Genomic DNA, 22,178 nt, shown 5'->3' with positions numbered 1-22,178 from the left:
CCGAGAAGCAGGGATGAGAGTATCTCTTAAGCTATTGCCTGGAAGAATCCTTCCACGTTGCATGATGTTTTTGTGTTTTAATGTACGGAAGGCAAAATGTGCTATTTCACTGTTCCCTCAAATGGCCCAATTATTTCCTGGCATCACATATGCCAGATGGAATCCAACACTTGGTCTCACGGGCATACGCTGGGCTGATTATCCGTTGCCACCCACCAGCGCCTGGACCAAATGGCACAATGGAGTCTTGAGCGTCTATTGCAGAAACCCACCAAGAATCCACCAATGACCTTATTTTCTCAAGTCAACTTTTACACAACTGCCGGGTTTATTTGTTTTTTTTTAAGTTTATTTATTTATTTTGAGAGAAGGCATGAGCAGGAGAGGAGCAGACAGAGAGGGAGAGAGAGTCCCAAGCAGGCCACACTGTCAGTGCAGAGCAAGACATGAGGCTCAATCCATCAACTGTGAGATCATGACCTGAGCTGAAATCAAGTGTCACTTAACTGACTGAGCCACTTAGGTGCCCCCACAAATGCCTTTTATCATCTGCCTATGGATTGAAGGGAAAAGAAAAAGAGAAGTGAGAGAGGAACAGAGGGAAAAAAAAGAAAAGTGAAGGACTGTGTCCCCTGAAATACAGACCTGCAAGGTTAGCCCTCAGCAGTAGCCAAGGGACCCTGAATCATGTGCCACTGTAACATTTAGCCTGGCACAGGCTTCTGATCTCTGAGGATGAGGAGGCTATTGTGAAAGACCCGTTATTTTTTCCAGCAAGCCCTCGGCAGTAATGGATGGTTCCATTAGAAAAATGGCCTCGACTTCGTGCTTTCTATAAGGCCCTCAACATTCAGTAAGAGGCCAGGCCTTAAGCTTTTCAGATCGCTGTTCTCCAGATGTCCAAGTCTTGGGATACCCCTCGCTCAGCAAGTTCTGACAGAGGTTGAAGGCGGCTTGTTTCAAACTGATTTCTTCAGTTTCAAGTTCCTGACCTTTGTATTTCTGGAAGGCCAGGAAAAACAAAGATGAATCCCCTTCTGCCAAAAGTAATGACAATTCTACCCACAAATACTACAGGCATAGGCTCTGGTACACGGCCCTCCCTTCCAACGTGTCCACCTCTCTCTCTTGCCAGGTTCTTCTCCTGAGCTGCCAAAACAGGAGAGCCTTTTACAGGCATTTTTTTCTCTTTACCGCCAAATCCACGATTAGATGCTCAAGGCAACAAGAATTAAAAATAACTTTCCCTAATTTTTTTCTTCTCCACGAAGAAGCTCTAGTCAAGGGAAAACCATAAAAAGATGAAGTCAATCAAGAAATCTGCTGAGAGAGCTCTAAACACTGTCCAAAAAGGAAACAGAAATAATCTTCCCTTCTGGTTTTCACCTTTTCTAAAATAGTCACCGGTGGCCAAATTAAAATTTTGCCTTCACAGCCCAATTTAAATTTCAGGTTATTCCCACTATTTCTCAATTAATCCCAAGAAGTTAGTCTCTGCAGGTTTCCAAAGGTTTGTCCCCGCTCACCAGCTTAGAGGTCTGGGGTGAATCAAACTGTTTCACTGTTTTCACCCAAAAAGTGTTTCTTTGGCAATATTAAACATGCCCAGCCTCAGTAGTGGAGATGGCTACCCAAGTGTTTCCAAGCAGAAGCCCTGTTTGATGCACAGATCGAATATTACTATTATTATCAACGATGTGTTACTTGCCATGAAGAATTCACCTTTCAAGGGTTAAGTATATTTCCTCTGATCTCCTTTGCTTTTCCTCCTGTCAATTTATCACAAATTCTGTTAGTGAAGTCCAATGAAATAAGGTTTTTCTTCCTCTTCAATAGCTTCAGATTCGAGTCAAAAATAAACCTCTGAGGACGCCAGGGTGGCCCAGCTGGTTAAGCGTCCAACTCTTGATCTCAGCTTAGGTCATTTTCCAGTTTGCGAGTTTGAGTCCCACATCCAGCTCTGCATTGGGAGCACAGAGCCTGCTTGGGATTCTTTCTCCCTCTCTCTGCCCCTCCCTCGCTTGCATGCACTTGAGTGTGTACTCGAAGTAAATACACTTTTTTTTTTTAATAAAAATAAATAGGAGCGCCTGGGTGGCTCAGTCAGTGGGCAGCTGACTTTGGCTCAGGTCATGATCTCAAGATTCAGGAGTTCAAGCCCCACATCCGGCCGGCTGCTGTTAGCCTGTCAGCGCCAAGCCTGCTTCAGATCCTCTGTCCCCATCTCTCTGCCCCTCCCCCACTTGCAAGCGCGCTCTCTCTCTCTCTCTCTCGCTCTCTCTCTCTCTGACCCTCCCCTGCTCACGCTGTCTCTCTCTCTCCTAGAAATAAATAAAACATTAAAAAGAAATAAATAAAATAAATAAATAAACCTCTGGGGCACCTGAGCCTCAGTGGTCCTGGAGCCTGCTTCCAATTCTGTGTCTCCCTCTCTCTCTCTCTCTCTCTCTCAAATATATAAAAAACATTAAAGAAATTATTTTTAATAAGAAATTTTTTTCTTAAATAAAAAACCTTTAAAACATGAAATAAAAATAAAACAAACCCTGGATAACGATGGGCAGCATAAGCACAGGCTGTTTTGAACAGTACATATTATTGCAAAGCAGGGGTGAAGTCCAGCACCGTACAGGACGCACGCTAATAACAAAGGCAGACAGCCGAGCCACCGAGGAAGGACCGAGCTCTCCATGAACAATGCCCCACTGTAGGCTTCCGCCAGTAGCTGACGCCAACGTCCACCTGACAGACAAGAGCAGCAGAGGGCACCGTGCCGACAGCCTACGTGTGAGCACACGTGTCCTGCAGCTCTGGGACCGCTGCGAGGTCAGTCACACGTGGAAGGCTGCACCGCTCCAGAGTATCGCCAGCAATCCCGATGAACTACCCGTGAACCCGCCGCAGAGCCGCTTCGGCACCCGACGCTCGGAGGTGCGCTCTGCCATTATTCCCACCAAGGGTATTTCTGGAAATGGAGAATGCTAATAACTGACTGCCATGTTAAGCTGTGAAGTAATGAAAGAACTGAGGGATTTTTGTCAGGCGATTCAGTAAGAATGTTAGGCCTTACCGGCGGAGGAGCGATGGCTAATGTAACACCGAAGACAAATCGTCTGGGCTCTTTAAGAATACATGGCTGGTACTGAGAAAATCTTCGAGAGCCAAGTATTTTGAGAATTATAAAGTGATGTTATAACAAGGTCAGGAGTCTAGGTACATGGGTTTTAAATTACCGCAATAGCCTATAACGGAGTCCTATAAAGGGGATGAAAGGTACTTCGTTACAACTTGGAAAAGCAAACTTCGGTGCTTCGGAGACCAGCAAGTTTAATCTGTGCGCCTTCTCCAGGTTTGTAGGCCAAGATGGTCACAGGTGAAAGAATACTTCTTGGGAAATTAACTAATGAAATAAACCACTGGAAAGGAGCCTTCAAGTACTTGGGCACTTCCAGTAAAGCTAAGGAAAGCAAAACATTCCTTCTTCCATCTGTCTATTCAAGTCAGGGGATTCGGAAAGCCATACAGCAGCAGCATATTCAAAGAAAGCAAAACAAAATAAAACCAATTGCTTTTCATTCAAAATAAGTTCTGAGAGCTGGCTGCCAAATCCTGAGTTATACTAAATGGACAGGCTAACTTGTGTTGTATTCTGTGTTCGGTGACCGCTCTCTGCTAAGTAAGTCACAGTACAGTCTAGTTTCTACCTGTGGACTTTCCAGCAGAATACAAAATACTTCCCAGCCAAGAAGCCAACGCCCCACAACCCCACAAGTTCTGCAGGTATACAGGCACCTTATCAGGGGGAAAGTGCCTTTGTCCTCACTGTCCGGTGGGTGTTTTAGGTCCCGGGCTAAGCAGCTTCCCTTCCTCCTTGCGCGAGTTTGAAAGCAGTGCGGCCAGCCAGGTGCCATTGTTTTTGATGAAACTGCTAGAAGTAGGCCCAACAGCTTAAATAAGTTCCTTCCCAAGTGAAAGATGGTGGCTGATCTCACTTGTAGGAGAAAGGGGCACTCTGCTCAGGCACTGGACTGTATAACCTCGCTCAGCTGTTTCCCTACAAATGATCCTGTCTTTGACCCTCTCTTCCTCCATCTTAGTCACCGCACTTGATGTAGTATAGGGGTAGGCCCATTCCAGGAGAGAAACAGTCTACCATCTCTGCACCTTTTAAAAACATGAGCATACCTGATGCATAGGGGCACATGTACCCCAGTGTTCATCGCAGCACTCTCAACAATAGCCAAGTCATGGAAAGAGCCGGTGTCCATCAATGGACAAATGGATCAAGAAGACGTGGTTTATCTATACGATGGAATACTACATGGCAATGAGAAAGAATGAAATCTGGCCATGTGTAGCAACATGGATGGACCTTAAGGGTGTTATGCTGAGCGAAGTAAGTCAGGCAGAGGACAGATACCATATGTTTGCACATATAGGAGGATTAGGAGGAACTTAACGGAGGACCGTGGGGAAGAAGAAGGGGGAAAATAGTTGTGGGGAGGGAGGCAAACCATGAGAGACTCTTGAATGCTGAGAACAAACTGAGGACTGATGGGGGTGGGGGGAGGGGGGTGATGGGCATGGAGGAGGGCACTTGAGGGGATGAGCACTGGGTGTTATATGGAAACCAACTTGACAATAAACTATTTAAAATTTTAATTAAAAAAATAAAAACATGAGCATACCACATGAGCATGAAGGCACAAATGAGTACAACACTTCAGGAGAACGGAAAATGGGAACGGGGTGAGAGAGGGCTACAGACAAGGCCTCAAGTGCAAAGCTTTATTTTAAAAATCAGCAATTAAGTAAACATGGCAAAATTAACACGGCAAAATCTGGATGATAGACTTATAAGTGTGATTCTGAGTTTTTCTGAATGCTTGAAAAATCTTATCAGTGTTTTTAAAAAGATACACATACTGGCAAATTTAAGAACTAGGACTCTTGGGGCGCCTGGGTGGCTTAGTCGGTTAAGCGTCCGACTTTCGCTTAGGTCATGATCTCACGGTTCGTGGGTTTGAGCCCCGCGTCGGGCTCTGTGCTGACTGCCAGCTCAGAGCCTGGAGCCTGTTTCAGAGTCTGTGACTCCCTCTCTCTCTGACCCTCCCCTGCTCATGCTGTCTCTCTCCTAGAAATAAATAAAACATTAAAAAAAAAAAATTAAAAAAAAAAAAAAGAACTAGGACTCTTGCTCTACATCACTCATCATGAAAATACAAATCAAAACCACAGGGATACCACCCTCAGAGTGGCTAAAATGAACAACTCAGGAAACTCCAGATGCTGGCGAGGATGTGGAGGAACAGGATCCCTCTTGCACTGCTGGTGGGAATGCAAACTGGTGCAGCCACTCTGGAAAACAGTCTGGAGGTTCCCCAAAAAATTAAAATTAGAATTACCCTACAACCCAGCAACAGCACTACCGGGAATTTATCCACAGGATACAAGAATGCTGATGCATAAGGGCACAGGCACCCCAATGTTTACAGCAGTGCTATCAACAATAACCAAGTTATGGAAAGAGCCTAAATGTCCATCAACTGATGAATGGATAAAGAAGATGTGGTTCATATATACAACGGAATACTACTTGGCAATGAGAAAGAATGAAATCATGCCATTTGCAGCAACATGGATGGAACTAGAAGGTATTACGTTAAGTGAAATCAGTCAGTCAGAGAAAGACAAATATCATGTTTTCACTCATATGTGGAACTTGAGAAAGTTAACAGAAGACCATGGTGGAAGGGAAGGGGAAAAAATAGTTACAAACAGAGAGAGGGAGGCAAACCATAAGAGACTCAAATACAGAGAACTGAGGGGGGTGGGGGTTGGGGGAGAGNTAGTGGAAGGGAAGGGTAAAAATAGTTACAGAGAGGGATGGAGGCAAACCATAAGAGACTCGTAAATACAGAGAACAAACTGAAAGTGGGTGGGGGTGTGGGGGAGAGGGGAAAATGGGTGATGGGCACTGAGGAGGGCACTTGTTGGGGTGAGCACTGGGTGTTGTCTGGAAGCGATGAACCACAGGAATCTACCCCAAAACCAAGAGCGCACTGTACACACTGTATGTGAGCCAATTTGACAATAAATTATATTTTAAAAGATAAAAAACTAAAAACTAAAAAAACAAAACCAATATAAAACCCTTACTACACACATACACACACAAAGAACTAGGAATCTTACAGATAACATGAGAACTACATTAATCTATTAAAATGAAAAAAGCCTAAGATAAAGTCAGCTATTAAGAAGTGAAAGCCATGAATTGAGGATTTTTTACCCATGGAGAGCAAGGATTTGCTACTCATAGACACTGTCAGGCAAACTCTCTGTTAGATGCTCACTTGTAACTCCATGAATTACATATTTTCTCCATTTTACAGATGCTGAAGCTGGCTCAGAAACTAACCTGACCAGTGACACAATGGGTCAAGCAGAAAAGTTAGGATTCAGAGTCTGGTCCAAAGGCTGGACTCAAGACTCAAGCTGTCTCATCACGCTGCCGACCCAAAAAAACAAGCAGATGCAATTCTGGAGGAGTAATTGGGCCGAACAGGTAAGAGGGCTCTAAAACTACAGTATCTCACAGCATTCTTTCCTCTTTATAGTACTAACCAGAAAGTTCTTCAACAGGGGCTTTCTGTCCACACCGCTCTTCCTGGTGGCCAGGTTGCTATAGTATCTGCATTATCAACGAGTTCAGGTTTAAGAGCAATCACTAAACTTAACTGCCCCCTTCACTAACAGGATAGCAGATGTGAGGACCAAAGGTGCTTGAAGGCAAAACTTGGTCACACCATGCCATCCTAGCACCTGTCAGCTGGAACTGCCTGCACACTCGTCACTACCTGCCACAATCCCTGCCCCAGACTGGGAACCCAGCGAGAGCAGGTGCTTTATCCTACTTCCCACCGGAGCCTCGGCACGTAGCAGTGCCTGGCATACAGCAGCCCTTAAGTATTTGTTCAATGCTCCTACTAGGTGGCAATTAAAAATAAGGCAAGAAACAAATTAGGAGAGAACTTCCCACATTTAAGTGTGTAAAGCAGGATTCTTCTCTATGACTCAAGTCTTATCAAATTATATACACTAAAGCCCAGCCCACCCCACCCCGCTGTATCGCGCAGGAGCATCTTAGATGTAGGTAAGTAGGTAACTGCAGCCTCTCTGGAAAAGCCATGTGAGAAGCAGCTCGCTTACAAACTGTCACCAGCCATTTGGAGTCCCTGCCCAACAGGTCACTTGGGGGTGCCAATCTGGAATCCAGGTCAGGAGTTCGCCAGGGCCAGACTCCTTTCAGCCACCACCGTAAGATTGCTTGCATCCAGGCTTCGAATGCTCTAGGGGCCAACCAGCCTCCCAGGACGTCGAAGCACACCCAGGACACCCCCTCAAAGTAAATGTCACAAAGACGCATGGCACGTACCATAAATCAAACCATCTCAAGTAAAATCTCCCAGCATGTCCACCAATGCGTTTTCATTTGATGTAGTCAACAAAAACGCTTATTTACAGAAAAATATGCACAGAAAATTCTGAAGGATGGACATTCTGAATAACCTAAATGTCCTCTCCTAATGCAGGATTGTATGATCGTGCAATTCATTCTTTGCATGCTGCAGAAGTTTTTCTACAGGGAACATTAATTCTGTAACAGCTGTCAAACACTTACTGGATTAACAAAGCTAAAGATCACCTATCCAGGGCACTGGACACCGAAGGGCTACTCCAAAATTATACTGAAAATTATTCTGAAAAAGAGATCACCTCTGTCATTCAACAAAACCGAAGTGGCCCAGTGCTCATGTGCCACAATACACAAAAACACGTGGTCCCTGCTTTTGATGGAAAGTGATAGGCGAGGCAAGGTGTATACGTACAAAACTGTTACAACGCCAGGCAGTATACGCTAAAGGCATATAAACAGGAGGGCTTCCCACAAGTTCTGAGGAAGCATGTACTCTTGTGAGCTGGATGGAGGGCTTCATGGAAAAGGGAATCTTAAACAGGACCTTTCAGAAGGATTCAAATGCAAACTCAAAAGAGTAATTCAGAAAAGGAAAAGTCTGAGCACACTGATATCTGGCAGTCAGCATGTGCATCTGATTGTAACGGAGTACAGAATCCGAATCTTTTTTCTAGGGAATGGTAAAATGTACAGTGTTGGGGGGCTGGGGCGGCGGTGCGGGAACAAGGGAATAGGGGAAAGAACAGAGGCTCAGGGGCAAAGAAATTTGGGAAATTTGGGAAAACCGGGTTTAACAAAGTTAACGGGCATGTCTTTATTGCTGGAGTTCTCTAAGCTCTTAGAAGGATAAAGTGCATTGACCCTCCTCCCCTGAGGAAGAAATCTAGTCTTTTTGACCACACAATCCTTTTTCACTGAAGAGATCAATGGATAGCAAAACACCTTCGGAAACACGTTTAACAAATAACAAAAGCAAAACAATAAAGGGGTTGAATGTCAAAGGCAAAGTGTGGAGTCTGGCCTTGGGCCTTCCAATAGGGCCTGGATTTTCCCCAGAACAAAGGAGGCACTGATGTACCGTGAGTGTCCGCACAGAACTCAGAACCAGGTATTGCTGCTGCCACATCTCCATCCACTTGTCAGAATCCCCAGCGGGCAGCCCCTCCCCTGTTCTTCTGAGAGCACCTTGTCAGTCAGCAGTGACATCCAGGTGACCTGCAGGCCTCGGACACACACCTTCTCATAAAGTGATGCAGGGACTTCCAGGAGCAACGGGGGGCACGTGACGATCCCAAGCACAGCATGAGAAAAAGGGCAAGTGTCTTTAAAGTCTTGAGTGGTATAGAACAGCTCTTTCAAACTAGAGGTGGCAAGGCATTTGTTATAAACTCCGTTCAGGGGGTTATAACCAGCATTTCTTTATTAAAAAAAGAAAAGAAAAAGAAAAAAAGACAAATAGATGCGTCGCATGTACAAAGAGCAAACAATACTTGATGAAACTTGTCTGTTACACATACTGTATTTTTTTTAATGTTTTATTTATTTCTGAGATAGAGAGAGAGGCAGCGTTGAGCAGGGGAGGGTCAGAGAGAGGGAGACACAGAAGCTGAAGCAGGCTCCAGGCTCTGAGCTAGCTGTCAGCAGAGCCCGACACGGGGCTCGAACCCACGAACCATGAGCATGAGCCGAAGTCGGATGCTTAGCTGATTGAGCCACCCAGGCGCCCCGAGTTACATACTGTATTGAACTCTGTGTTCCGGACTGCAGTTCACATAGATTTCCTACTCAGATCATAGCTAAAAGGTCTGAAAGTCACTGCTCCAGTACACGGGAGAACTTAGGACAGGGGCCGGAGGCTGCTGCCCTCCCCCAGAGGAGTGGAAGACCCTTTAAGTCAGTGGGAACGTAGCAGCAGAAAGAATAATCCAAAGAGGGGGCGCCTGGGTGGCTCAGGCAGTTGAGCGCCTGACGCTTGATTGCAGCTCAGGTCATGATCTCCTGGTTCATGGGATCAAGCCCAGTGTCAAGCTCTGTGCGGAGCCTGCTTGGGATTCTCTCGCTCCCTCTCTCTCTGCACCTCCCCAGCTCGTGCCCACACACTCTCGCACTCTCCCTCTTTCAAGATAAATAAATAAACTTAAAAAAGAAATCAGAAGAGAAATTTAAAAACCACGAAGGGACTGGGGAGAAGGGAAATCACTGAGAGCACTAAGGTATTACGCTGGGTCCTCTGCGGCCATCATCACAAGCAGGCAGGCTGTGAGGGAGAGCGGGCTCACGGTCCCCAGGGGAGGGAAGGCCACATGCAGGGCGAGACGAGTTTCGGGAGAGGGGAGAGGACAGCCATGCAGAAGTACCAAAAAAGCTCTCCCACAGCACGAACTCGAAACAGGTCCCAAACATCGCTTTAACTTCAGTCACCTCTTACAACACCATATTAATTCTCTTTCAGCTAAACAATGGTTTAAATTTAAGCTTTGTCCTCAACCAAGTGGTTGTGACTCCAAAAAGCACATAATCACACGAAAGAACCGATACCATCAGTTAAGTCTCCGGCTATTACATTATTTACCATCCCAAGGGCTTCACTTCGATTTAGCATTTGATGGATAAGTACAGCCGGATCCGTCATCCGGCTGCGCGCGTGCGTACGGTGACCGCGCCAGCCCGGGGACGTGGGAGCCACAGGAGCCCTACCGCACCAGCACCAGGAGAGCGCCACGTGGCCCGTGCTCACCCCGTGAGGCGGCACGGTTGGCTCAAGGGCCCCGCTGATCCAGCAAGGGGGCATGAGGGAAATGGCAGAGCTCCAACAGATCACTTTAGCCAGGACTGCATCCCCAACGTGCACCAGAATAGGCATAATTACACGAGGCAGTGTGGACTTAAAGGTAAAATGTCATCCCCACCAGGCCCTTGATGAAGGGAGTTTTGCTTTACAGAAGCCTTTTTATGAAGTAAATTACATTAATTACCAACATTTAAAAACATCCAACATTTAAGGGTTCTGAATCTCTGATTTATTAGACAGCACAGAAATAACAGGTTTAGATTATTTTANGGGGGACAACTCTTCAGACCACCACACGAGGACACAAAGACTCCCCGTCCTACACAAAGTCGGCATGAGAAGGCACACAGACAAGTTGTTTCGAGACAGAAAACAAAGAAATCCACATACTAAATAAGGTGTCCACAATGACTATCACGCATCCCTTAGGGGACAAGTACGCATTTGTAGGAAGCAAAACAAAGCTTTCCATAGAGAAACCACTTTCACGAGATGATTAGGTGGACCTGCAATGAAGAAAATACATTTCAAAAGACGGGTTCAGACTTGCACCAAGTTTTCACTGAAACACTTAAAAATGAGACCTTTCTCTGTACCAAAAGCATTTTTTAAAAACACGTCATGGATAAATTTCAGCAAATGTCCAAGTCCCGTTCAAAAATGCACGTTTGCAAATAATACACATGAAACACCGAAAGTTTGACAACACAAATACTATCTGGAAGCAGCTAGAACAGGCCAAGCTGAGTTCGTGTTCTGCTTCAGGGCATTACATTAAAGTGAATCTCATTCTCACTATAATTTTTTTCTTTTTAACCTTAATCACCAGTGGCTGGGCAACTGAAATGGACAGGAGAACTATATAAATGTCAGAGAAATATGTAAACCTCATTAATGTTTCCAAAAATTCATTTAGAGATAGAAACAGGTCCAAATAGATGCCTGTCTAAATGTACTGCAATTACGTTACAATTATTTTTCCAAATACACAGATATGCTCTGTCTTTTCTCAGCTCATTACTGACTCAAACAATTTGCCCTTCTGGGATCAATTGTTTGCTAATAAATAATTGTTTACAGTCACAAAATGAAGTTAGGAGGTTTTCTTATTAGTTTTCCTTCTGCACCCTAATAAGATTGAAAACTAGCTGATTCCCAGGAGTCTAACCTTAACCTCGCTTTGTTGAACAGCCCAGGAAACGATGAACCATCTGCTTCGGAAAATAATGGACGGCCAAGAGGAAATACTGTTTAATTGTAGATTAACCTCCTCATGAGGCAGTCTGAAGCAGCTTTAGAATTAGCAACTACAAGCAGCAAAAGAAACAAATGGCTTAAGAGCCTTTTCCTCCACCATTTAAGGTCCAGAAAGAATGCAAAGGGATTTTTGTTACCTATGTTTATTTACAAACACATTATTTCCACAGTGGAAACAAAAATCGTCAAGGTCAAAACTGATTCTCAAAAGTGCAATCACTGCCCTCCAGTTCTGTTTGCCCGAATACCTTTAATGCAGCAAACCATCAACCGTCTCATGCACTTAAGAGTGTTCGGTTTAAAAAAAAAAAAATCAATCAAAACCACTTTTCCGTTATTTTCAGGTTCTTATAATATTAAAATTAATATATTTCCCTGGCTTCTTTGTTATTAGTAATAAATCCACCATTAGGGAGTACGAATTGTTTTATTATCATCAACATGGCACTTAAGTAAATGAAATCTTGTCAAGTACATGGTGACCTACAAGTTCAAAAGAAAAAAAGAACAGCATGAGATCAAAATGGCCAGCCAGGACAAGAAACACAAAAGTGAGAGATTAAATGCAAACACAGCCCTTTATCCAACAGGCTTCACATGCTATGTCTGTTCTAAAGTCAAACCTGCGAAAGTATGCATGATAATTCAAAACTGAATACTCTGCCCCCTCTCAGGGACTCAACCAATTTAGCAAGGGTGTTAACTAAATCATTTTAACTCAGAAAAGTGCAAGAATCCTGAAAACATTCAGTTATTCCATATTTATTGAGGCCTGGGTAGAGAGGAACAGGGACAAAGACCCATAGGGTAGGTATTTTATGGTTTAACAAGAGCCTAACTATCAGTTTTCCCTTAGGCCTGGTGCAGGTAACGAAGCTTTGCCCTACTGGTACCAAAAAAAAAAAATGTAAATTGTTCCGTTCCTCTGTCAACAGTTACGACCAAGAGCCAAAGACAGCTATGAAAATTTCAAAACTACGGAAATTTGCTTTTCCAGGCAAGGCCATATTATTCTGGGTTCCCAGTAAGACCTGAAGGTCATTCACTTTGTGTAAATGTTAAAGAAACAACCTCGGTGGAGAGGAAAGATTTTTGGCAGTTCAAATTCTTAAATATCTTAAACAGAATTTGCTACAATAAATTATTCTTGAATTCCTCAACTTAATTTTGAAGCAATGAGCTAGTAATAACTCCAGAGATTCAAATAATAGTGCCTATTCAAGAAGAATGAGAGTTTGACATTCTTCTCTACCAAACAACTGGGCACAATTTTATCCATCAGACGTCTATCAACCTACGGATATTGAAAGCTTGGGAGAACAAGATAAAATCAACTCCAACCCTACAGTCAGCTGTAATATCGAGCAGGCATCAACAATGCTATTCATGAATTTAGAAAAATTAATAAATCCTGGGTTGAATGCAAGAAAAGGCTCAAATACAGGTGAAGCATACTCACTTGGGTTTTGTTTCTGCATCTGTCACTTGGCGAATGAAGATACCATCTTCAGGATGTTCAGTGTCATCCATTTCATACATATACGATGATGCTATTGCAAGCGTGGTCCCATCATTACTGAAGGCAAGTGATGCGATGCTGGTGGGGTACCGATGGAACTGGCATAGCCGCTTTTTGTTAAACGGATCCCAGATGTTTACAAATCCATCAGAGCCGCCTAGAAGTCATTTCAAAAGAGGGAAAAGGGTTCTTAAAGCAGATACAGAAAAATACCATTATTAACTTAACGGTTAATTTTTAAGGTCACCGAAGTTACATTTTCCCCACAGAGGATAGTATAAAAATGTTTGCTCCCTAAATATCAGAAAGAGCAAGCACAATTTTTTTAAAACTCTGCCTAAGTATAAATGTCTCATGTTCAATGAAGGCAAAACGTGTCACCTTAGTGACGTGATGCAGGTTCACCCACCATACTGTACCTGTAGCAAACGTATTATGGATGTTGTGAAAGGAAATGGCATTGACCGGGTAAATCTGCTCAATGTTATTCTCCTTTAGTCTGTGACACTTGAAGGCATACTTCTTCTTCTGCACCTCGGGACTCGGGTCCAAGTACTCAACTGCAACTCGGCCTTCAATGGAACTTAATACATAACCCTGCCAAGAGGGAAGCAAATAAAGACAAAAATGGTGACTCCAGCATCCCAAAACAAGGCGCGGATTCCCAAATTTCCTAAAGAGGACTGTTTCAGAAATGAAAAGTAAGTACCGCCAGGTTTTAACCAGGTCCGGGTTGTAAGCTGTACTAAGAAAGCTATGACCATTCCAGAAGTTACAGAACACAAATATTTATTCTATGAAAAAAAGAAAAATAAGGTTATCGTGTCTAGTAATTCTGTCAAATACAGACAAGAATCCTCATTTATTTGTCCTGTCCAGAGGAGGCTCAAATGTGCTTTGCTCTGGGACCCCCACCTCCAACAACTGTGAGAACGGTGATTCCTCCAGTGGGGGGATCAACGATCCAAACCAGCTAGAACGCCACCCTTCCGTCTCAGTCATCCTGCCCCTTGCATTTAACTACAGCAAGCTGAGCTCACACACAAATTTGCAACGCTCTTCAAAAACAGTTTACCATTTCAAACCTTTTCTCACCTTTCCTTGAAATGACAAGATGTCAAAAAAAATAAGATGTAAGATAAAGATGAAGCCTGTATTTGATTTTTTTTAATTTTTCAAAGTACAAAAAAGAATTATTCCTGAAGGTGACATAGGCAGAAGAAAAAAAAAAAGCAGTGAAATCTTAAACTTCCATTCTCAACTAGAGATAGTCTAACAAAGTTTCAGATGTGACCTAAAAAGGAGATTAATAAATGCATGGATATTTTAATCACGTGGTTAAATCTAGAAACCAATTCCTTATCTTCAATGGAAATTTACAATTTCCTGAGAAAAAGAACTGTAATAGCCAGTTGAGGCACTAGCCTTTTGAGATAAAGGGCCAAGAGAATAACTAGCATAACTGCATCCAGCTCCTCAACCACAAAAGGACAGTGGAAGATTCCAAAGACAACTGCCGCTTTTAAGGACTTTTCCTCTGGTAAAATTCTTACAGCAGCGGACCATACCACCAACTCTCCTTCGAACTTTAAAGCTCTGAGGGGAGAGGGGACTCACTAATAAACAGGGCAGTCTTGTTTCGCAGTGATGACGAGGGAGGGGAACCTGGATATCAAGAGTAAGTCATTAGTAAGGAGCATGGCCTCTAGAACTTCAGTGGCTTTTTTTTTTTTTTAATCCAAGTGCTGCTTGCTGTCAGACCTGCTAAAGAACTCTATTAGTGTTAGGGTTACAAAGGGGCAAAAGAAAAAAAAAAACCACACCAGCAAATCCCTAATCCTAAATTTCCAGATTTAAGTCTGAATTCATGGGTCTGGTGACTGGAAATGTCTGCAAAGTCCTCCTGGATTACCGTGTACCTGTGAAGCATCCGGGACCAAGGAGTCAGAAGACCTCTGTGCAAACCACAGTAGATGATGTCACTTCTCTGAATGTCAAGGTCTTCTCTGAATCCGGGTTAACACACTAGTCTGTAACACAAGGCTGCTGAAAATGGATCTGACAGCAAATTCTAAACCGCTACTCATTAAAAACAAAAGAGAAGCGAAGCTTTAAAAGGAGTGACCAATGAGATCCCCTTATTTTAAAGAAGGAGAAGGGGGTGGGGGGGCGGGCACAGGTACGCACCTGCTTGTTGGGAAAAGCCCGTATGCAGCGGGTCTGGTACTTCAGGCTGGACTCCCGGCGCTGCTGCACGTAGCCCATGTTCCGCAAGTCCCACACCAACACCCTGCGGCCCGCAGTGCCCACAATCAGCCGGTCCCCGGACACCGAGAGCGTGTACACCTTTCAAGAAAAACCAAAACTCACTCAAATCCACCTATTTGCCAGAAAATGGTATTTGGTCCCCCAAAAAAGTCCACTAACGCTAAAACCATAAAGAAGTTAGCTGATCAGGTTCTCAAACAAAGGTATTAAATTCTAAATATTAACGCTTTACAAACCAAGTAATCTACACAAAATAATCAACCCAATATATTCTTAACACTTAGCCAAGTCCTGCATTACACACATTCTAATTCTGCAAAAACACTTTGGAAGACTTAATTCTCTTGGTGACTAAAACAAACTAAATTACTTACCAGTTTTTCCAGGCCTGTTTCATTTAGTGACAGTATGAAAGTGTAAAATCTACTCAAAAAGGACACAATAAAGCCATAGAACAATTCATGATACCTCTCCACGGGCATCTAACTTTTCATAAAATCATCATTTTCAAAAGTTATTTTTCTACGACCACCTTTTGAAAAAAGATTTCATGTTGTGACTCTAAGAATCCTGATTTTTCTCAGCTGTCACACTGAACAAATCGGGCTCTCTCAGAAGAACGAAGAAACCAACATTAGTTAGCTGCTTAGCTGCTTTTTGTGCCACATGAACTCAAAAGACGAGGAGAGTGGACTGGCATGTGACCAAGCACATTCTTGTGCCCTGATGTCATACTAAACACTCAAGACAAAATTCATCGTTAGTGAAAAATAAAAAAGCATCCCGCCCCCCGCCAAGAAGCCTCTATTCCTCCCCATCATGTCCTTTTCAATATTAAAACAACTTTCACAAAAGATTCCTTTATAATAAATCAGAGAATTTCCTGCAAGCAAGCACTGCAAGGGGTTTATTTTCAAATGTTATTTGGGGACCAATCAGACAGCAAATTGATGAAAATGGTGGCAAAACATATTTTCCCGATCATGTTAAAAAATTTTTTTAAATCAAGACTTTAGATATATAATTGTACTCTGGTTATTACTTTCAACTAATAAACGACTCTAATTGAATGTGATTATTTAATATTTTAAAACTGAAAGAATCACTCTTAAAAAAATGAAGAAGACCTTTGAGAGGGTAAGGCATTTCTGTAACATTCAAGTAGTTAAAACACAAGAATAGTAATCACCAGTGTGTTAACTACATACACCAACTTAAAATACCAAGTTAGGTTTAACACTTAAGAACCCAATCATCTCCACAATCTGGCCTTAAAATTCAACAACTAATTTGACTAAGGGAAAGATTAGTAATTAGAAAGATTCAAAACAGGAGATTTAATTAATCTCATTTAAATAAGAAAGATGTAAATCTTTACCAGTGTCTTCAAAAAACACGTTTGCAGAAAAATAGAAATTAACCTAAGACATGTGAAACGCCAAACTTAAAAAACACAGAATCCAAAAAGAGATCGATTTATACTAGTACGATCAGACTGGGAATTTTATCTTAAATCTTTACTATACAGGTGACACACAAGCTTCTAATAGTGCTTTCTATCCCCACTGATCGTAAATCAAGTGAAACCATGGTCAGGCTACTGACTAGGTCTATACATTTATCAAAGAAAGTATTAAAAAAAGTGACATAATGAACCTTGCTGAACCAATAAGCAGCTTGATTCAGTGTGGCTGTCCATTATACGATATTCTGTCTGCAATTTATCACCGCTCTTAACATGTTACATACAACCATAAATCAAAACTAGAAACAATGCAATTATTTTATTCTGAACAAAGGTCTTTCCAGGAGTAGATTCGACTGTGATGTGACAAAAATAATGGCTCTTTGGATGCGCTACAGTATATAATGATGGCTAACAGGAACTGAATAGTATATTTACACTAAGGAAATAGACTCAAGTGAAGGATACCTTTAAACTGCTAAAACAATCAATCTTTAAAATTAACTACCACCTGATAAAGCCTGATGAGGCTACAGCCAAGAATGCTCAATTACTTTCATTGTCCAGATGAAAAGGTTAGAATAATACACAAAGTTCTGGTTTTAAAAAAGCTTCCCTCACTAGAGCCTTCAAACTACATCTACTGACAGAGGGGCNAAAATAAATAAATAAATAAATAAATAAAATAAATAAATACATCATTGTCAAGAGCCAAGGAATACAGGACACCTTTCCCACCTCAAGTGATAACCCATTTCACCCTCTTAACAATCCACTCAAATGAAACCTCAGGTCGTAAGTGAAAATGAGTGATGTTCCGTCCCACTTCCTGGTTTGGGCAGGTCAAACCCAATTTAAGGCAATCCAACAGTCTTTGCTAAATGACTTCTCTGAAAAGGCACTGAGTTGCCTCTCAGTCCTGGGATTTAAAGCATTAATAATATATAGCCATGGGTTTATTAACTGGTGCTATCCAGCACAAATAGGACAAGAGAAAAAAAGTTGACCCACAACACCAAAATTCATTTCCTTCTGCTTCAAAATATCTATGTTGTAAAACAGACTCATCAGGTTTTTTTTAAGTATTCCATTCGCCCAACATGGGGCCTGAACTCACGACCCTGAGATCAAGAGCTGCATGCTCTACTTACTGAGCCTGCCTGGTGCTCCTCATCAACTCGTAATTAACCTTCAAACTCAACACCATCTTCATCAAACGTGTACCAAGTCAAATCCCCCGTAAGCCTAAAATTCCTGTTATGAATGGAAAGAGCCTACCTTTTCAGGCTGAGAGAAGGTCCCTGCATTACAAGGAGTTCTGGGATCCCACAATTTAACTGTCTGATCCCAGCTCCCTGTAACCATCACATTCACTTCTGGACAGTATTCAACACATCTGATAGGGGCGTCATGGGTTCCAACAAGATTTTCTACAGAGGGGAAAAAAAAAAGAATAAATCACCCACCTTTACTACCTCTCCCACACAAAGATTCCTCAAGTGAATAGAAGGAAACATTCATTAAACTGTAATGAATCCGCTTCCACCAACTCGATGAAAATGTCTGCATACAGAAAAATTTCTCCATGACTACAAATAGTCATCCATTCCTCTCTGATCATCTTACAATGCATAGTTTGATTCACTGACATGACACATACCAAAGGCTGACTTGGATTTCACATTGCATTAAATTGGTGGCATAGCTGTTATTTTCCTCACTTGATTCTAGATTCCTTAAAATCAGAAACCCTGTCAAACTCTACAGTTCTGACTTTATCTACTGCAGGTCCTGGTACATGGTAGGTACTGAAATATCTGCTGAATGAATAAATGAGCAGAGAACTCTCATCTTTTGGAACTGGATAAAACTTCCTGCCTTAAATCAATATTTATAAGAAACTTATTTATGTACCAGTTATTATCTGAAAGCTAGGGAATGAGGAAAGCAGGGAGTCTCAGGGTGAGTCCAGTTAGCTTTCAAATGGTGGGTCAAATTTCCAATACACAATTTCCTTCCTTTCAATGTCAACTCTTCACACAATCTCATTCATTCATTCAACTAACATCTACTAAATGTCTAGGATGTGCCAAAATCTATACCACGTGCTAAGGACACAACAAAGAATAAGTGGTCCTGATCCACAAACAGAAAAGCTACCTATGTAAAAAACATATCACTGAAACAAGGAAAAAAAAAACCTTCATGAAGTTCAGCAACAATCTCCTGAGAATAAACAGCTAATTCCCCTAACTATAGTGTCCGTATCAAAAATCTTTGTATTTCAGTGGTTTTTTTCCTCCTAAATTTCCCAACAAAGAGGACTCAAACCTGCAAGCTAACTTCCTATGCAGAATAAGCTGCTAACAAACAAAACCAAACATCTGCAGTTCTAAGTTACGTGACAAGGGGACTTTCATGAAATAGCCTTTCCTAAGTTTGGGTTTTTTTGACTCAATATTGTGCCCACCCTCTTTCCAGCCTTCCATTGTCCAACTCACCTTCATCTAGCCATATCTTTGTACCTTGCCAACTGCTTCAAGTACATCTCTACCTAATATATGCATATACAAAAAAGACATTTTTTTTAATGTTCCAAGAGCTCTGTGCATTGAAGTTCCATTCCACTTCAGCTCTGCTCCAAAGTCACCATAGAAAATTGAGTAAGTCATTTCCTATCACCACCTTAATTAATTTCTTAATTTATTTAGTTAATTTCTTAAATTAAAAGAAAATGTGTCATCTTATTATTCATTCAATAAATGTAACTCAGGCATATTCTAGTCTTAACTAATCACAGAAGTGGAATCAATATAGAAGCTGGATACGACTGGCTATTTATTTTATAACAGGTTTTTAGAAATCTCTCTTCCTTCAGTCTGAACCAAACTATCTCCTGAAAAATGAACACTCAAACATCACCACAGTCCTGGAAATTCCTAACGTACAAAGGAGACTACTACGAGATCCGCTCCCTTCTGAGGACAAGTAGAAGTCACATACCGAAGGGCAACTTCATATAAATACTTAGAATGGAGATCCTAATGGAACTGCATTTACTGAGAAAATACATGCACAGTATTTTGTGATCAGTAACTTACACGTCACTTAAACAAAAAAGTCCTACATTTAAGCCACTTTTCCTTGCACCTAAACACCTTGGGAACGAAGCAATTCAGGAACCACTCTTCCTAAATAAATATTTACACTTTGGTACCTGAACTGAGAAAACAATAAACTGGTAGAAATGTGGTCATATTACCTTGATCAGTGTTCAAATCATGCATTTTCAACTGATGGTCTAACCCCCCACTCCATGCATGTGTTGGATCCTACAAAATAAAAGTTTCAAGTCATTTAAAAGTTACAGACATTTACAAAGTATTTCAAAATTCCGGTTTCTACGCCATCTGTTCACTTTATGCTCAGGATAATGTACACTGGGTTCTCGTTTTCTCTCTCTCTCTCTCTCTCAGGATGATATACACTGGGTTCTCGTTCTCTGTCTCACACACACACACAACCACAAGCACACAAAATAAAGCAAAAACTACATCAGCAAATTAAGGAGAAATGTTTCAGCACACGGGCTGAGAGGAAAACAGGCATTTCTATTTCCTAGTAAAAAAAAAAGTTAAAAAAAAAAAACCTTCCTTTTTATAAGGCAACCAAATTCTACTGTCTTGTTGCAAATTTCAAAAACATGTCACATATCCAAAAAGTTTGCAGGGTTACTCGATTTCGATTTGAAAGGGGACCGAGTTTCACCTATTTCTGCATAACCCCAATGCCCAAAAAAAAAGAAAGAAAGAAAGAAAAAGGTGTTTGGTGGCTCAAGACAAGTGTTGAGGAAAATCTTAAGAGCGCCCTCAATAACGACGGACAGAAACGTCTACCGACGCCGTCAGAAGGCCGCTACGAACACAGGACCCCCTAAAACGAAGGGGGCAGGTGCGCGAACGGAGGACACCCACGTAGAAGGCGCAGTCCAGCACGGCGCCCGTGTGCTGGTACTTGAGCCGCATGGAGTTGGCCGGCACATCGTAGAGGCGCACCGACGTGTCCCAGGAGGAGACCAGCAGGAACTGCGACGTGTTGGGGCTGAACTTGACCGAGGAGATGCCGTCCTCGGGTGGCTGGTTCAGTTTGAACTCGTTAGAACCGGTCATCTACGGAACAAGCGACCAGTCAGTCCCCAGAGGTCCGGGACGGGGTGCTGGGCTGGTCGAGCAGGGAGGCGCGGCGGGGGCTGGGGGGTCGCGGTGAGGGGGTGCCTCGTNCCCTCCCCCGCCGCCCCAGCCCAGCGCCCCAACAGGCCCGACCCCCACCAGCGCACCCCTAACTCCAGCCCCCGGCATTGCCCGCCGCGGGCTCCCGCACCCCGGCGCTTCCGCCGGGCCTACCGCCCCGGTTGCTCCGAAAATAAAGAGCGACGGAAGCGAACGGACTCCCTGCGGACGGCTCTGCCAGCTCCGGACCTGGGGAGTCCCCGAAGGGCCCGGCCCTGCGCCCGGCCGCCTCGCCCCGCTACCTTGGGCTCCCCTCTGAAGCAACTTGGTCGCCGCTCGCGGACGCGCCACCTCCTCGCTTCCCTCCGAGCACTCGCGGGCTGGGCGAAAGAGGCGGAGAGGAAGCTCCAGCCTCTTGCTGCAATTGGCTCATTTCAAACGCCAACGACTCATTCGAGGCCGCCAATTGGTCCGCTCCGAGGCCCCGCGCCGGTCAACCCAGTCATCTTGTTCCGGCTCAAAGGCAAACCACGGTTTTTCCGATCACGTGGTCTCCCTTTCTCCCGAGGCCGAGCACCCCTGCCCGTGAGGAACGAGTGGAAACTACAATTCCCGAAGAGCATCGCGCCGAGGCTGCGCTCACGCTCTCTCCCGACCGTGTGCGGCGCGCTGGGAAATGTAGTTTCCCTGGGGCCAACGCCCTGCCGGTTTTCTGAACAGTAGGTGGAAAAGATGCTTTTCCAACTTTCCAGTTGGACCCTTGGGGCCCTCCCCAACTCAGCCTCTCAGATTTAAAAAATCCCATTTTGGTCAATACTTCTATAGAAATACATTATTCTTTCTTTCACTAGACATGCATACGCCCATAAAGTTAACCAATTATTGGAGTGGAGAAGGAAAGATTTGCACTAACCATTTGCATTATTTTGCCCTGATTTGTTCTCATTTTCCTGGGGTTTCCACCTGTGAACCAGGGTCTCACATTTCCCATTGTCTTAAGATCTATTGATACCACAGAAACTCACCCTTATTTATTCTATGCTTTATCCCTCCATTCCATCTTTTTGCAAACAATTCCTGAGCAGGCCTGGTGATAGAGAGTCTGGGAAGATGTATCAATCAGATACTCCTTGCTCTTGGGGGGACTCTGTCCAGAAGGGTGGATAGTC

General features: G+C 43.2%; 1 protein-coding gene across 2 annotated transcripts; it reads right to left on the bottom strand.

The window, feature by feature from the left end:
* Positions 1–10,477: 10,477 nt before the first annotated feature.
* Positions 10,478–21,419, bottom strand: BUB3 (BUB3 mitotic checkpoint protein). Of its 2 annotated transcripts, none has more exons than XM_077762937.1 (8): positions 21,312–21,418; positions 20,755–20,949; positions 20,043–20,112; positions 18,059–18,210; positions 15,235–15,393; positions 13,467–13,644; positions 12,988–13,204; positions 10,478–10,777 (listed from the first exon to the last, which is right to left on the bottom strand). In XM_077762937.1, exons 2-8 carry the CDS (start codon positions 20,947–20,949, stop codon positions 10,768–10,770), a joined length of 981 nt encoding a protein of 326 aa, XP_077619063.1. In that variant the 5' UTR covers positions 21,312–21,418; the 3' UTR covers positions 10,478–10,767. The 2 variants fall into 2 exon arrangements, with proteins under 2 accessions (XP_077619063.1, XP_077619062.1); XM_077762936.1 differs by lacking the exon at positions 10,478–10,777 and adding an exon at positions 11,937–12,011 and having other exon boundaries at positions 21,312–21,419.
* Positions 21,420–22,178: the final 759 nt, after the last annotated feature.

The sequence above is a fragment of the Crocuta crocuta genome, unplaced genomic scaffold, assembly GCF_008692635.1.
Source record: "Crocuta crocuta isolate KB4526 unplaced genomic scaffold, BGI_CrCroc_1.0 scaffold466, whole genome shotgun sequence".
Classification (NCBI taxonomy): domain Eukaryota; kingdom Metazoa; phylum Chordata; class Mammalia; order Carnivora; family Hyaenidae; genus Crocuta; species Crocuta crocuta.
Note: the sequence above shows the minus strand (reverse complement) of the source record. Positions and strands in the feature narration are given on the sequence as shown.